This window comes from Bactrocera dorsalis, chromosome 2 (genome assembly GCF_023373825.1).
Source record: "Bactrocera dorsalis isolate Fly_Bdor chromosome 2, ASM2337382v1, whole genome shotgun sequence".
NCBI classification, from domain to species: Eukaryota; Metazoa; Arthropoda; class Insecta; order Diptera; family Tephritidae; genus Bactrocera; species Bactrocera dorsalis.
In genome coordinates, this window is record NC_064304.1 from 89,774,684 (window position 1) to 89,790,431 (window position 15,748).

A 15,748-nucleotide genomic window follows, 5' to 3' on the forward strand; every position below is an offset into this window, starting at 1 on the left:
ACAAGTTGTATTTAAACAGCACCCAAACCCAGAAGAATCTTACGGGACCATCGTTCATGGCAGAAATAAAATCGGAAATATGATACAGCTTGCATTTTTCTCAATATCTATCAAGTTTTTGGGACTATAAAGTTTAAGACCAGAAAGTTTTCAAATTATAGGGCAAAATATTAACTTGATAGCTTTTAAAATATAAACGAATATATGAATTTGTTTTAAAGTGGCTCTAAATTGCTCTAAATTGCTTTTTGCTTCAACGTAATTACTTCAGTAGTTTAGAGTTTTTAAAATTTATGTACAACAAAATGTCAAATCAAAACGAAATATTATAATTAAATGTTACAAAATCATAAACGAATTTGAAATGGTTGGAAAACCAGCTTCGTAACTATAATTCTGGCTAATAATGCATCAGTTTACACGCTTTAGTTTCACTATGTACAAAATATTTGATTGTTAAACTTCAATTTTATACGACAATCGAATTTTTAGTTTTAAAACTTCCTACTAAGTATGGCTACAGTTAGAACCTGTTTTGAAATAATATTTAGGTTTTGTGCCTAGCACCACGACTTAATATAGCTTTTTCCTCGTGCTTAATATATATATCCTCAATAATGCTACTATATCTAATACTAATACTACTAAATATGTAATTAACAAAATGCGCCTACGTCATGTAATCCCGTTTTGGTTTGCTACTAAATGCAATGGCGTACCGACGCCCACAGAGAGAATAGGTAATGGGCGTTATCACCAAGGACGCCGCACACGATTAAATCCACGCATATCCACTAGATGCTCAAAATCACACACCCACACACTCACAAAGCGACACATACACACACACACACTTTAATCGAGCTATATGGCATTGTGTGGCGCCCGTTTCCACTTCATTTCACATCACAATCATTTAATCACCGCTAGAGATCACATTTGAAACGCACTGTTAATTAATGTCACACTCGCAACTCATCCATTAGTGGATGCTGTTGGATTTGTTGTAGTTGTGCTTGCTGATGATGTTGTTGCTGCTGCTGTTGTTGCACATTTGCGTGCGTGTGCGCTTGTGCGCTGGACACCGAAGGTGGCGGTGGACCAACAGCACCACCGCCGCCACCCATTAAAGCCGTCGTCATGCTTTGATTATGATGATTCTGCAAATGCTGCTGATGTGTAACCACCAGCTGTTGCTGTTGCTGCTGCTGTTGTGTTTGTTTCATGCAACTCTTTTTAGTAAGCGTGCCACATTGATTGCCCATGACTTGCAACGCGTGCGGTGGTGGCATTAGACCCATCATGCTGCCACCACCTCCGCTGCCACTGGGCCCACTACTACCTTGCCCGCCGGCGCTGCCCAGACCCCCAACACCAGCAGCATTGCCGCCACCGCCGCTGCTACCCATGGCACCACCTACCATACCACCACCGCTTGCCGCGCTACCCGGCGCACTGAGCGCGCCACCCATACTTATATTGCCGCTCGCATCCTGCAGCGATTTTAAATGTTTTGGCGGCGGCGGCGCACGATGTGGTATATCTGCGAATTCGGGTGGTGGCAGCTGGTGTTGGTGTTGCAGCGCGTGATGATGCGAAAGTATCGTCGCCGGATCGTTTTTCGTGTGTATCGTTAAGGTTTCCAGATCGCCGCATATGTTATTCGGCATTTGACCGTTTTCTTGCCGCTTCAGCTTGGTCTGCGCGCGCGGCTCACTTAGGCGCGTCTTGTCACGTTGATAGTAAACACCAGCGAAGATAAGCACGTTCAGGATGAGCAGTGAACAGCCAATTGCAATTGTGACGCTCAGTGCGGTGGAGTAGGCAGCAAAACCGTCTTGGCCATCCGGTGGCGAACCACTTCCGGCGGCATGTGCTTCTCCGTTGTCGTCAGCGCCATACATTTTGCCGCCATAACGTGTGCCATTACGCGCCGATGAGGGTGACGAGAGATTCAGCAGTGAGAATACTTGATTAGTAAATAATGTGAAATTGCCAAGCGCCGCGCTGCCAGCATGCGGCGAATAGGGTGGGTTGAGTGGCTTAACGGAACCGTCATTGGCGATATTATTGTCGACATCATCATCAGTATCATCCAGTAGCTGGTGATGTGCGGCGGGCACATTGTCACCGCCTGGCTTGTGCAGATCGGGAATGAGATTCAGCCAGAAGGATAAGCGATGTGCGCGATAGTGATTCTTGAGTTTGGGTTTTGTGTCTGGAAAGATGTAGATTGATATGGTTTAAGCTAAGTAAAAGTGCTTTTATAAATATTGAGTAATAAATGGGGTTAATAAATGATCCTAGTATATGTAACAACTATTCTCGCAGTTTGTTTGAAACAACTTACCGAAATTGAGATACTTTTTATGCACACTCTCGTAAGCGGTCCATTCAATCGTTTTGTATCGACTTCGCTCCTGTCGACTACCGGGATGTTCACCTTCCATTTGTTCATTCGGATTACTGGGAAGAGAGGAAAGTGAAACACATGCTTTAGACATACTTTGGATATTCTGGATCGTCGAATAAGGTTATAAGGATTAGGAAAATTAGGTGTCTTGCAAAATAAAGTTTTCTGGGTCTTCTTTGCCTAATAATGTATGTGTTGATAAGGTCATGAGCTAAGGTATAATAAGAGCTTCATTGCTTTTATTACTCACCCAGTGCGCACGAAGTTTGACCAGTACAACATTACAACCTCGGAGAGATTGATTTCGGTTTTGGTGTAATTTCGTGTGAAATGACTGAAACCACCCACTAAAGGTGCGCCGAACAGATAAGGTAAGTCCTCGCCATGAATGCAGCCTTGGCGCTGAAAACAAAAGAAGAATATAGACAAATGTACAGAAATATATAGAAAAACAGCGAAGTTTTTAGGAATAATAGAATTGGATAATAGCAAAAAACTCTCATGATTGGGCTAATTCCGTACCGTCGGTTGGGCGAAAGGAGGATAATCGTTAAAACTCATTGAAGCCTTATTAAAGCTTGCTATGCTATCTTTATTTGATTACACGAGTGAAATTATATAACTCATTACATAATAAGAACTATTTCTTGTATTACCCTTGAAATCATTCACTTTGCATGAATGCCGAAATATTTTCCTAGAACAGTAGCACCGGTAATGAAAGTTTTCAAAGAGTTCTCATCAACACTTAGAACTCTTCAGCGCCTTTGATTGCTTTGGAATGTAAGTAAGGGTATGTGCATATGTATGTGTTGTAGGCAAATGCTCACGCATTAGATCACTTGATGTCCCTTAGTGGGTTTGGCGTTGGAAAAGCTCGCTTTACCTCACTTCAACTCTAACTTGTGTTGGGCGTTGTAGAGCAGCTGTTGTGTATGGGTATAAGGCGTAGTGCACTTGGCTTGCCTTGAGCCGCTTCCGAAGCACTTAGTATTGCAGATAATTGCCTACATAAGTTGTTTGAACGTTTGCTGCATTGACTGGTCTACATGCTCGCACTACTTGCATATGCGCATGTGTGTACTGAAGTGGAGTTCAAATGCTTGCATAGCATAAATCCATATAAATTCATATGTACATTGGTATATGGGGTTAAAGGTACATATATAAACTGCAATCTGCAATCAGTTGAATGTAAACAAATCTTAGCAATGCGGCAGTTATGAATTTCTGTAGCACATACCTAACAAAAAGAACGATTGTAATTCCCAGAATTAGCTGGTTATATCATCATTCATATACGGTTATATCATCGTAACTAAAATTGCTTTTCAGTCGGTAAAGTGACAAAATGCGAAGAGATTTGCGGGTTGAAGCTAAGAATTATAGAATGCGTTCATGATTGTAAGGCTTAACACAAACATTTCGATACAAAATTTAGTCAGAAAAAGCTTCACATTCGACTTTATTTATTTGCAACGGTACTGTAAACTGTATACTGTAAAAGTTTACTCCGGAGTTTCACATCGCACGCCGTTCTTAAATTTGCTTTGAAGTGGTTCAAATATACAATTCTCTTTTGATGGATGGCTAATGATTTTTTAACCAAAGGTTCCCAATCATTTTCTTTGAAACTAAAACTTTTGAAGCCAATGAAAGTTCTTAAGCTTACTTGGAGAGTTGAAGAATGCCATACTTCACATAGTCTATAAAAACCGTTATGTGAACAAAGTTATAATTTTTCATTTGAAACTATTAGCTTTATAAAGTAAAGTTAGCAAAAAATATCAAAATTAATTTTTTTTTCAAAAGTCACTAATTGTAAGCTTATAAGAAGAATTCGAATTTATTTTTCAAAAAGATATGTACATACTATATATTGTTTTAATGCAAAAATAAATATTGGAAATCTTAAAATTTTAAAAAAGATGTAATTGAAGCTACAGAGCAAAGTATCGTACATAAAGGTCTCTAGTTGGCACGCCAATCCAGTCTAATTATCTCAGAACTAGTGTATCACCTGAGTTCCTTATATGAATATAGTAGCAGTTTACATGTACCTAGTTAATATCGAAATTATTTATACACGCTTTTAAATATAAGAATATGTAAAGGGAATTAGAATAAGCAGGAAATATTTTTATAAGTTAAAAGTTAAACTTTTGAGAGAACTTCACGAACTGTTCAAAATAATGAGCAAATTTAACTCAAATACTTTCACATATTTCATTATACATACATATATAGATATGTGTGCTATGCTTAAGAGCCGTGACCATGATATGAGCATCAAACTTACCTGAGGATAATCCCCATATCTCGTCTGATAGTCAAAGACGTACAAGTACGAATTGCGATGATCCGCCGAGTGTAGGTCGACGGTTTGAGCAGCGGGTGCCACAATTTGTGCATCGCTGAGCGCTTCCAGTGTTTCATCACTGCAAATGTGAAAATAGGAGAACGGATATAATATTTTTCAACAATCAAAAGTGTATCTTATATAAAAAATGCATAGCTTACGAGTGCAATACTTAATGTTTAGTGTAGTTGTTGCTAAGCAATAAGAAAAAAAGAATAATTGTTAACTTCGGTTACCATTCACTAATGCATAGCATAAAAGGATCGTATCTTGATTTTGATCGGTCAGATTGTATGACAGCTATATGCCATAGTGTTCCTTTCTGAATAATTTTTACGGAGACCGTGTCGCTGCCTTCGAAAGTAATCTGTGCCAGAGTTTGTCAAATAAAAAAGTTTTCCATACAAAGATTCCATTTTGACCGATCAGTTTTGATGTCAGCTATAGTGTTTCGATATCGTCGATTTCAACCAATTAGCGCTTCCTATTTTTTTATACATTTTATAGGGTCACCAAAGCTTCCTTCTATGTGCTACAAACTTCGTGAATACGCCCTGTTCAGGCTATAAATACATATATGAATACCTGTATACATACATATTTGTATGCGTTTCTGAGCATGAGTTAAGGTACTAGTAGGAGCATAGATAGGTATGAGTGAGGCGATTACTATTATGCAATCTGGAATTGAGTATGCTTTGCTTTTATGCTTCGTGCAGTTATATAGTATGCAGCAATGGCTGTTCGTAATAGTATTGCGTAACCATGGATTTTAAACCGGTTGAATTGCGCTTAGCTTTAAGCTATCTCTCAATAAAATTGAAATTGCTCGTATATTTGTGCGTAGCTTCTGATAGCACAAAATAATAAGTTTACACCTACATACATACATATTATATATTCTTCATATACTCAAGCGAATTTGGTGCATCACTTATTTTGAGTCGTTTGAGGATTCCATCAGAGCAAATTTATGAACTTTTTTTCTAATAGAAATCTTACGTGGTTAATAGTATTAAATATCTGAATAATTTTCTGTTATTGTTTGTGCGAAATGTACATAAAACTTTTAGGGGATCGGCCACCCACAATTTTATATATTTTTTGAATCACAGAGGGCTCTCGAATTGTGATAATCTGTACTAAATTTCAATTAATTCTTCCCGGTTACCGGGTGGCGCACAAATCGTGCTATAAAAACCAGCCGTAATTTATTTTTCTGTGTGTGTAGTGACTTCAAGACTGCTCAGACGATCATAATAAAGGATAATTCATGATGACTTAAACTTGTTTTCATATAAAATTCAAATAGCAAGCCGGTTAAACCCTCTAGATTTGCTTATTCGCTGAAAATTTTGCCAAAAATTATTCAAATGGCCGAAGAAGACAATAACTTAATAAACCGTCTGTTTATGTTTGATGTGGCTTATTTTGATTTAAACGGAATTGTAACCAAACAAAATTACCGTATATTAAGTGAATAAAATTCAGAAAAAATCTACCAGACGAACTTTACCCAGAAGGAGTCACTGTGTGGTGCGCAGTTTCATCAAGATCTATTCTCGGACCATACTTGTTTGAAGAAAACAGTGTAACAGTAACTGGCAATGTTTATTTTTATCTAAAGATGTCAAACTGGCACAAAGACGTAACCTTTTACTAGCGTTTGCTTCGAGCATAGATAGACACTTACCCCAGACTAAAGAAAATTTGAAAACAAATTATAAACAAGCAACTTCGTTTTTCGCTGGCCATCAAGTTCACCTGACCTGACTGCACTAGATCTTTTATAGGGTTTTGTCGAGTGAGAGGTGTGCAAAGCAAACCCCAGAAATCTGACTGAATTGAAGCAGTCCATTAAATCGATAACTGAGGCAAACCCGACTTCAACCCACCAGGCCGTCAGGGTCACACATGCTTGGCTGAGCATGAAGATCATTTACGGTCCATCATTTTTAAAACTAATTACATGAAATAAAATAAAATTTGCTTTACGAAAAAATAAGTGTAATGCATTTATGAAAAAAAGTAATTACGGTTTGTTTTGTTACACATTCTGGCGTTGTGATAATTAGCTCAATAAGCATTAATTAATAAGTAATACATAGGCTGCTATATATATTTCTGGACTAGGCAACACTAAGTGTTGCCAGGTGCAAACTGACATTTCCAATGGAAAGTTTGACATTTTTTAGCATAACATCACTCAGCTCGTTTTGTCATTTAATCGTGAAATGTTTTATTTACAGGGAATTAAAAAATTCATCTCGGCCAAAAAATGGAATTAACTCGTGAACATTTTTGTGCGATCATTTTTCTCAAATTTGACGTGGATTATCAGGACAAGAGTGCATCGATGAACTAAAATCTTTGTATGGCTATGAAGCACCATCCTATAGCACTGTGAAAAACTGTTACAACGAATTCAATCGTGGCCGACGCTCGCTCAAAGACGAATTCCGTGAAGGTCGTCCAAAAACAGCCGTTGTGGCAGAAAACATCGATGCCGTACGTGAACTGATAATGCAAGACCATCATGTAACATACCTTCAGATAGAGGCATGCCTATGCATTTCTCCCACCAGCATACATTCGATATTGCATGAACACCTGGCCGTAAAAAAGGTTTGTTCTCGTTGGATCCCGCACAATTTTACAATCGCTCAAAAAAAGGCTCGTGTGGATCGGTGTAAAGAAATGCTGAAAAAATACGATCGCGGTGCTTCAAAAGACGTTTATAAGATCTTCACAGGTGACGAATCATGGATCTATGCGTATGAGCCCGAAACAAAAAAGCAGTCGACCGTGTGGGTCTTCCAAGACGAGCCAAATCCAACGAAAAAAAAAAAAAACATTTTCGTTGATAAATATTACTATTTTCATTATTAGGCCAGAAATATATATAGCAACCCTCGTAAGTGTTTTTGATATTTCCAAATTTTGTTAACAAATATCAAATACTTAATGCTCATACAAATTCTATGGTATGATAAGCGAGAGTTAAATTATATTTCTGAAAAAAGGTAAAATAAATTTATTTATCAAAATATTATACACGAAATTAATAGAATGAAATTTAATCTTTCACATTTGTTATTACAATCAACAACATCAACAATAGCAAAAGTGTTGAGAGAGTGATTTCAAATAAATAAAGTCATTATTATTTCATTTATCCATTTGCAAAATGCATCAATAAACCAAATTATTTTGCAACACTTTCGCTATATATTCGATTAAGTTTTAAATATTTTATGCAAATAACACGATTCGATGTAAATAAAGTTCAACTCAATATTTTGAATGCTTCAATTTGAATATATTTAAATGTATGAAACACTTTCTCATGCAGTGAGAATTAAAATTTAAAATTTGCTTACATAAAAGCTATTAAGTAAGTGCTGAAAATACGTTATTAGTTGATTATGGTTTTACTTGTATTATGTTTTGGTTAAAATTGCTTCTTGGTTTCAAGCAATTATAGGTGTGGTGTGAACCGATTTCAGGCAGCTTTATTGCCAAATCGGTGTTTTATTAGTGAGTTATCCAATAAATTCATTAAACTTTACAGAATCGCAGCGATATATTTATTAAAACAAACTTGAGAGACGAAGTTATTGGAGTATAGGGCGCTCTAGGAAGGCACTCAGTGATTTAGGATGAGAAAATTTGTTGATGTTCTTCTTATACTCAATACAAATAGTTTTTTACAATTAAATTAAATATTTTTCTATTACTTAGGCTTTAACGAATATGTAATGTGATGATTGTGTTCCAAAAAATCCAGAATTATGAACTTTCTGCCATTTAACGCTCTATTAAGCATTACATAACTCAACATATTGCATCTATATACTATATACATTATATATGATACATATGTATGTATTATATATGATACATATGATGAGTGCGTTTGTGTTGCCATGTTTGCTTTTATGTCTGTATTTGTTTAAAATGCTTACCGTATATTAATTGGATGCTGCACGGGTCGCTCCCAATCCGTGTACTCATTAACAATCGTCGCAAATATTTCGTTCAGATGATACGTGTACGTATTGCGTACGTAGGCCTTTAGTATTTTCGAGCGACGATCCGCTTCGATGCCGTACTGTACGTCGCCGGAATTGAAGGAGAAAAACGCCTCGGCACGTGTCACGCCAGCCAACAGGTCATATCTGCGTATTTATTCGTTTGTTTGTCATGCAAGGAAATGGAAAATAAAAGCAAACGAAATAAATTAAAACTGATTGTGGTAAGAGCAGGCAGAAAACGATACACACACTAGCACGCACACACGTACGCTACATGCAAACCTACATTTTTATATAAATGTGCGCTCAGACATAAAAGCAGCTTGGTTTCAGCTACGCGTTAAATGCATTTTTACATGTAAATTGGATTTAAGCCGAAACACCGAGCAAGGAAAGCGAAGAAAGGTAAGACGAGTGCGATTTAAATGCAGTGTACGTAAGAATCCGCTCAAATATATGTATGTGCACATATGTAAAGGAAAGCTTACGCACACTAGCAAATGTCGTTGATCATATCGGTTGCATGGTTAAAGGGTATGCAATATGTGGTATGTGACCTGGCTGCAGTAAAAAAGATTAATATTCTATCTGTGTACGCTTCAAAATTACAGGAAGGGGCGTCACTGTTTGCTACGTAAGCAAAACGTGAAAGAGCCAGGAAATGGAAAACAAATGAAATCAGTTAAATTACCGTTATTTTGCACTGATGAAATCGAGGTACATTACAGAATAAGAACTCTTAAAAACATGTTCAATATATTTATACAAAAGGCATGTGAAGCAAATTTCTGTGTAGAAATGTATAGACAAATAGATTGCATGTCATTTCTTTAAAATATTTTGAAAGTTTTTTGAATAGAAATTAATTATTTGCAATCCCGTTAGTCCTTCATTAACCAAAATTTTAGAGAGGCGAGTGAAACAAACGGTAAAATTTTTGTAGCTCATTTTTAAAACTGCTTTATTGTCTGGCCAATTATTTAATGTTAAAATATCACTAAACTCAAACTCTGAGCTTTTGAGTAAAAATCTGTTGCTTTAGTAAATTTCATAAGATTCTGTCATTGGACGTCGGCGTCTATTATGCTTTGAGAACGATGAACGAAAAATTAACTAAACTTTGAATTTTAAAAAATTTAAAATAATTTCCTTTTTTGCTTTTCAAAACTTTGCAATATATACTAATATATATCTACATACTCCCATACTTCAATTAAACATTTTGCATTTAGTTTTTCCAGCTTTGTGTCAGTTATTTTTTGTGTGTCAGTTTCAGTGTTTTCTTTTCATTTCCATTCTAAAAACAATTTAATGCCCTTTGGCTGCAAAATTTTACAATGCCATAGACTAGTGAGCTACTTGCTGAGTAGTTGTGTAGCTGGCCTTGTGAATCCGTCATCTGCTGCACTGCTAACCTGGTAACCATGGTGTGTAGACAACTTTATGCCGACTGCTACTATTTCCATCTCTACAGGTCAATGCCAACGTAACAATGCTGCGTTGTTCTTTATATTACATTTATAAATATAAATACTCGTTCTTGAAGTTACCTTCGATATCTATATTTCGTGTTTCGTTTAGCTACTTTTCATGAAAGCTGCTTTGTTGCCTAGTTAGTAAGAAATATCAGAAATGTCTCTAGATATGATTTATTTCTGCTCTAGGTCTAGCATTTAGTATTTTATAATAGACATATGAAAAGTTAATAATTTATCATCTATGAGAAGCGCTATTCATGGTTAGGTCCCTGTGGCTCAGGTAATTTTTTAATTATAGTTAATATTGGAAACACCAACTCATACTCGAAAATCATTTTAGACGAACTAAAGTTCATACAGAGGAAAAACGTAGTTATACTAAATAAATAAGCAAAGTGTCTTCATTTGTGAAGAGATTTGTTCTTCTTGACACTGGCGTCTATGAATCCAAACAAGTCGCCCTCGTGTACTTGAGCTTATCTGTTATTAAGTTAATCCGTTTCACGTGGACAGAGCTGTAGGAAATACGGAATTAATTAAGAGTTTATGAAAAGATTCACGGTAAGAAGCTGCTGTTAACGTCTCAAGCTCGAACGCGTGTGGTGTTGTCAAAGTGATGAAGTAGCTGATGCAAAATAGTTGAGTTAAAGATAGAGACACGTTTATAAGTGTGAGCAATTTGCTAAGTGGATACATTGACTAATTTTGTAAATATGTACTAATTATAACATTCATATCACCTAAGTCATATGCGCTAATGTACCGCTAGTTCTGCGTACTATAAATTACGGAATGACTGTAATTCAATTAGTCATAAGCAAAGTTGAGCATTGATAGAGATGAAGGATACAAAATTTTAAGTTAAATAGAGAAAGCTAAAGAGTACGAGTAAGTAGAGCTACATTTTTTCTAGGACGATCTTCTCCTAAGTGCTTAATCACTTTATATCTTTGCATATATGTTATGTGACGCCGAAGTAGAATTTGAAGCAAAACCGACTATTAGACAAAACTGTCAACGCCATATATCTACGTATATGTATATAACCTACGAGTAGTGCTGTTTCATGTTTCCTTGCAATTAGTTCACCATTTCTGCATTATTTAACACTAATTAATGCAAGATTTGCGCTAATGATGTACTAATATCGATGTATTACCCACATTATTGCCTAGCGCAAATTTATGTTAATTACTAATTGCCTGCACACATCCATAAAGGGTGCCACATATAAACCTTGTAGTTGAAGATCCAAGTTTGAGGAAGAACTAGTTCACAAGAAGGTGACTCTGACTGAAATCGTACTAGTCCGAAAAGTATGAGTATTACGCTAATCTTCTGGAAAATCAGCACCGAAAGACAGGATTATTACGTCAAGGAAACAATATTAAAAGACACATGTGCGAACAACAGAAAAAAGAAAATATATTTTTTTTGAAAAAGCAAAAGCAGATATTCGAAGGGGCCAAACAGCTTACTGCAAGAACACCTTATCAATCGTCAGTATTTCCATCTGAGTAAAAATTAATAAATTTAATTTTTGCAAAGACGCTATAAGCAATTGAGCAGTGATATATTTAAACAGTAAGTAAATAAACACAATCATTCACAGATTTCAATCTTTCAACGAATCCTCTTCCGAAATTAAAATCACTCACTCTTTGCATTAAACAGTATAAACATAAATCATTCACAGGTTATAGGTTTTACATACCTTGACAGCTTGTTAATGGCTGTTTTCCTCATTAATACTGTATTAAAATGAGAGCAAATTGAAGCCGTCGCCATTGGAGTTTAAGATGACATTAAAAGCGCATCCGTGCGTTAAGCAGCCACCGCGGCAATTGGAGAAAGCGGATAAAGGCAAGTCGATAATGTGTTGTAATCCCGTTGAAATACAGCGCGCATTACAATCAACGATACCATGAAGAGGAGGAAGCAATATGCCCACAGCGGATGTACAGCAAATAGTGCGCGAAATAAGTTCAGGTTGCAAATTGAAAGTGGTCATGTAAATGAAATTAATTAATCATGGTTTCATTATTTCACTCAATAAGAACTTATACATATTACTTTTGCATGTTATTTATGATATACTTAGAGTCTACAATAATTACCGATATTTTCCAACTGTCCCGGCGTACCCCAACCACCCGCTGCTGCGATGCCTGCACCCCCGCCGAGGCCTATGCCGGCTGCAGTCGATGCTTGGGCTTGTGCAGCAGCCGAACCGGGCGCTGGCGGTACATAATCACCTCCATCGATGACCACACCATCTATGCTGGGGCCAAACGCGAAACCGAACTCGGGCTGACGTATGGGTACGCTCAGCAGCTGCTCCAGTGTCTTGTCGCGCAGACACTTCATCAGATGCGCATGTGACAGGTCGGGCGCACAGTTCACATGATGCGCAACGATGGCTGCATATTTGGCGGGGTTGCTCACCAGCGACCAGGGTGCCAAACCAGAGCCGGACATCAGTATGGCGCGGTTAAAAAGGAGACCTAGTCATAAAATATAAATTTGTTTATATATTGAATTTGCTGGCATTTATCTCTGCTTTACCTTCTGGCACCGCCAGTGAGGAGATGAGAAAATGCACACACGCTGCTCCGGTGCCATGACCCGCTAGGGTTATGCTCTGTGGATCGCCACCAAATGCAGCAATATTCTCCTTCAGCCAGTGTAACGCAGCAATGATGTCCATTAGGCCATAGTTGGCTGGCAGTTTCGAGTAGCGATCTGTATTGGCATTTAAGAAACCTGTATAGGGAATGAAGAATTAGATTTTGTGTTAAAGGATACGAAATATTTTTTTCACAGAAAGTGAAGAAGTTTCAAATAACTATATTCTATATTATTATTTATGAGCTGAGTTCTTGTGGTTATGCGCTGACCTTGGAAGTCAGTATTTAAAATTAAACCTATAGAGAAGGAACTCGAGAAGCTTACGTTTATGTTTTGAGATCAAAAATTTCGGTCTCATAATTAAACTCAATTACTCAGGTAGGGATGTGCGTTGACTCATCGGCGCCTGTAGACAGAGATAAGTTGTGAAGCTTTATTCTATTATGACGGTTGAAAATTATCTGAGAATCTCCTGAGCAAATTCAGAAGTATAGTTCCCGCCAACTAAATAGACATTATCATTTTCATGTAAAGTATCTCCTTCAGTTAAATTATCGCAATTTGTTAACCCATTGGCCAAAAAGGAAAACAGTGGAGGGTCTTGATTTGGTTCACTATTGATAAGGCGATTCCATGGAACTTGCTTTTAGTTTCATGGCCCCAAATCTATTGAAAATTATTAAAAATTCGATGTATCCTAATTTTCAGCATGCCATAGATGAGGAGAAAAACTGAACCAACCTGTTGTACGATGATGGCAGGGAGGCAAACTCAATATTTATCCGACCCTCTGGTCGTAACTTCTGGTTGCGATACAGCACTTAAAGTATCTCACATTCTTTGGCGTTGAATTCACCTACGCCAACTGCTGACAAAATTCCATTACGTTCGGGTTTTTCAATCGCAGCAACATTTTAAGCAAAATATTTGTGCATGACTTGCGCTGTCTGGCAACGAGTTTGAATAGTCACTTGGCGCATCCCCCGCCTACTCATATATATATGTATATATATATGTATTAATGTGTAAGTGTTTACATTTAGGTCAACATTGCGCTGACTCTGTGCGGATGCGTTCACTTATGTTTATCTCGCTTTGGTCTGTTCAAATGCACTAAAGCCTAAACTCGTTACACACACACACGCGCATACCGGCGTGTCCACAAGCGGAACGTGTTGGAGTTTACGTTGTACGTAGCGGATTTCGCATACTTAATCCATGGCAAGCATAGCGCCGCATACCTGGGGGCATATGCAGTACATACATATCGCACTTGTTACGTTAAAGTGTAACAACTCAAAATTTCCAAATTTTAGTTTTTGCAAGAAAATAATGTGCAGTGGTCATCTCTACCCACTGTAAAAATCGTTCAGTGATTTGTCTAGTCTTTCGTTAAAAAAACCGTTATGACTCTCTCTTTGTTTTCAGAATGACTTCTTTCGACTCAACTAAAGTGTTACATTTTTAGTTGTCTCCAAGTGTTTTATCAAATTGGTTCGTTAGTGTATCACATAAAGTGTAACATTTTGAATTGTTACACAGAGACAACTCAAAATAATACCACTATGTATATAAAAAAAATTTCAGGAAAAGAGTAATAACTCAAAAATTTGTTATTTTCGTGCAAATACTAAACAAATAAAAATGAAACAACGGTTATATTATTTTTAATGATATTTTCGTGCAATTACATTGTTTTTTCTTTGTAATATATTATTAATATTTACTAAAACAGTTTTTCGTCTCTACTGAAAATGTTCAAATTTTGAGTTGTTACACTTTAACGTAACAAGTGCGATATATTATGTACTCGAGTGCATGAGAGCTACACGGATATGACAAATTCACACATGCAATTTAATGTAAGCGCAAAATTTTTTGTCACCGTTATATCTATGAAAACATGCTGCAATTCAGGTAAACAAGTGCATATTTACCTTTGTCGCTGCCGCTTGCCACATGCCACGTGCAAACTTAGTTTCTAGCAAATCTGTGTTAGGTTCAAAAAATACCTGTTCGTGGTGTAACGGGTGCTGCGATTCGATTGTAAAAATATTGGAATTACTGTTATTAATTTGTTAAGGGTTTTGTGGAGGAATATGTAACTATGTGTGTGGCTTTAATGGTGAATTTCTTTGTTAGATGAAACGTAACTACGGCAAAGGTTGTGAGTAAGCAATCAGTTAACTTCCTTGTTGTTATATAAGTCTTCTCCAATTGGCCACTTTTCCAGACTTATCCCAAGACAGTTATTCTGTTGAATTCATATTATTATGGTATGTCCATATTATTTATGGTATACCAGTGTGCTTAATGAATACCTATATATGTTATATTAAAATACCTTATATGCTTATATTAGAAACATCAGACGAAAAAAATATATTTCCGAATTCCAAAAACTAGCGTAGGCAGATTTTTTTGAAGTATACTTAGAAAATTACCCTTACTATACGTAGTATAAAACTGATTTAAGCAAGTCATAAATTATAGAGTAAGAAACAGTTGTGAGTGAGTTCTTTCAGGGAATGTCGGACAACGAAAATCGAAATGGTTACAATATTTATTGTCAGAAGACTGATAGTACGGAGTTATAAACATGCTGTACTCGTAAATCGAGGATGTGAAGTATTTTTATCTATCTTTACTCGGAAGTCGAAGATTTGAAGTATTTCGATGTACCTTTTCGTTGACGTAAGCGTTATTTTGGTATGTATTACAGCTATCATTAAGCATTGTTTTTGGCTTCATTCAATATAAAAAGAAATAATGCAATATTTTCTGTTACATAAGCTTATAATTTCGGTCATACTATAATTTCAGCATTCAATATACC

At 36.6% G+C, this 15,748-nt stretch overlaps 1 protein-coding gene across 1 annotated transcript in view; it reads right to left on the minus strand.

Moving 5' to 3' along the window:
* Positions 1–429: 429 nt before the first annotated feature.
* LOC105230335 (neuroligin-4, Y-linked) overlaps positions 430–15,748 on the minus strand; it is a 123,736-nt gene continuing 108,417 nt past the window's right edge. Inside the window, exons 6-13 of the mRNA XM_011211035.4 lie at positions 12,850–13,047; positions 12,402–12,788; positions 11,999–12,035; positions 8,738–8,950; positions 4,713–4,851; positions 2,664–2,815; positions 2,351–2,466; positions 430–2,218 (exon numbers count right to left, since the gene is read on the minus strand). Of these exons, the coding sequence (XP_011209337.3) occupies positions 963–2,218; positions 2,351–2,466; positions 2,664–2,815; positions 4,713–4,851; positions 8,738–8,950; positions 11,999–12,035; positions 12,402–12,788; positions 12,850–13,047 (2,498 nt within the window). The 3' untranslated portion in view covers positions 430–962. The remainder of the gene's footprint in view (positions 2,219–2,350; positions 2,467–2,663; positions 2,816–4,712; positions 4,852–8,737; positions 8,951–11,998; positions 12,036–12,401; positions 12,789–12,849; positions 13,048–15,748) is intronic.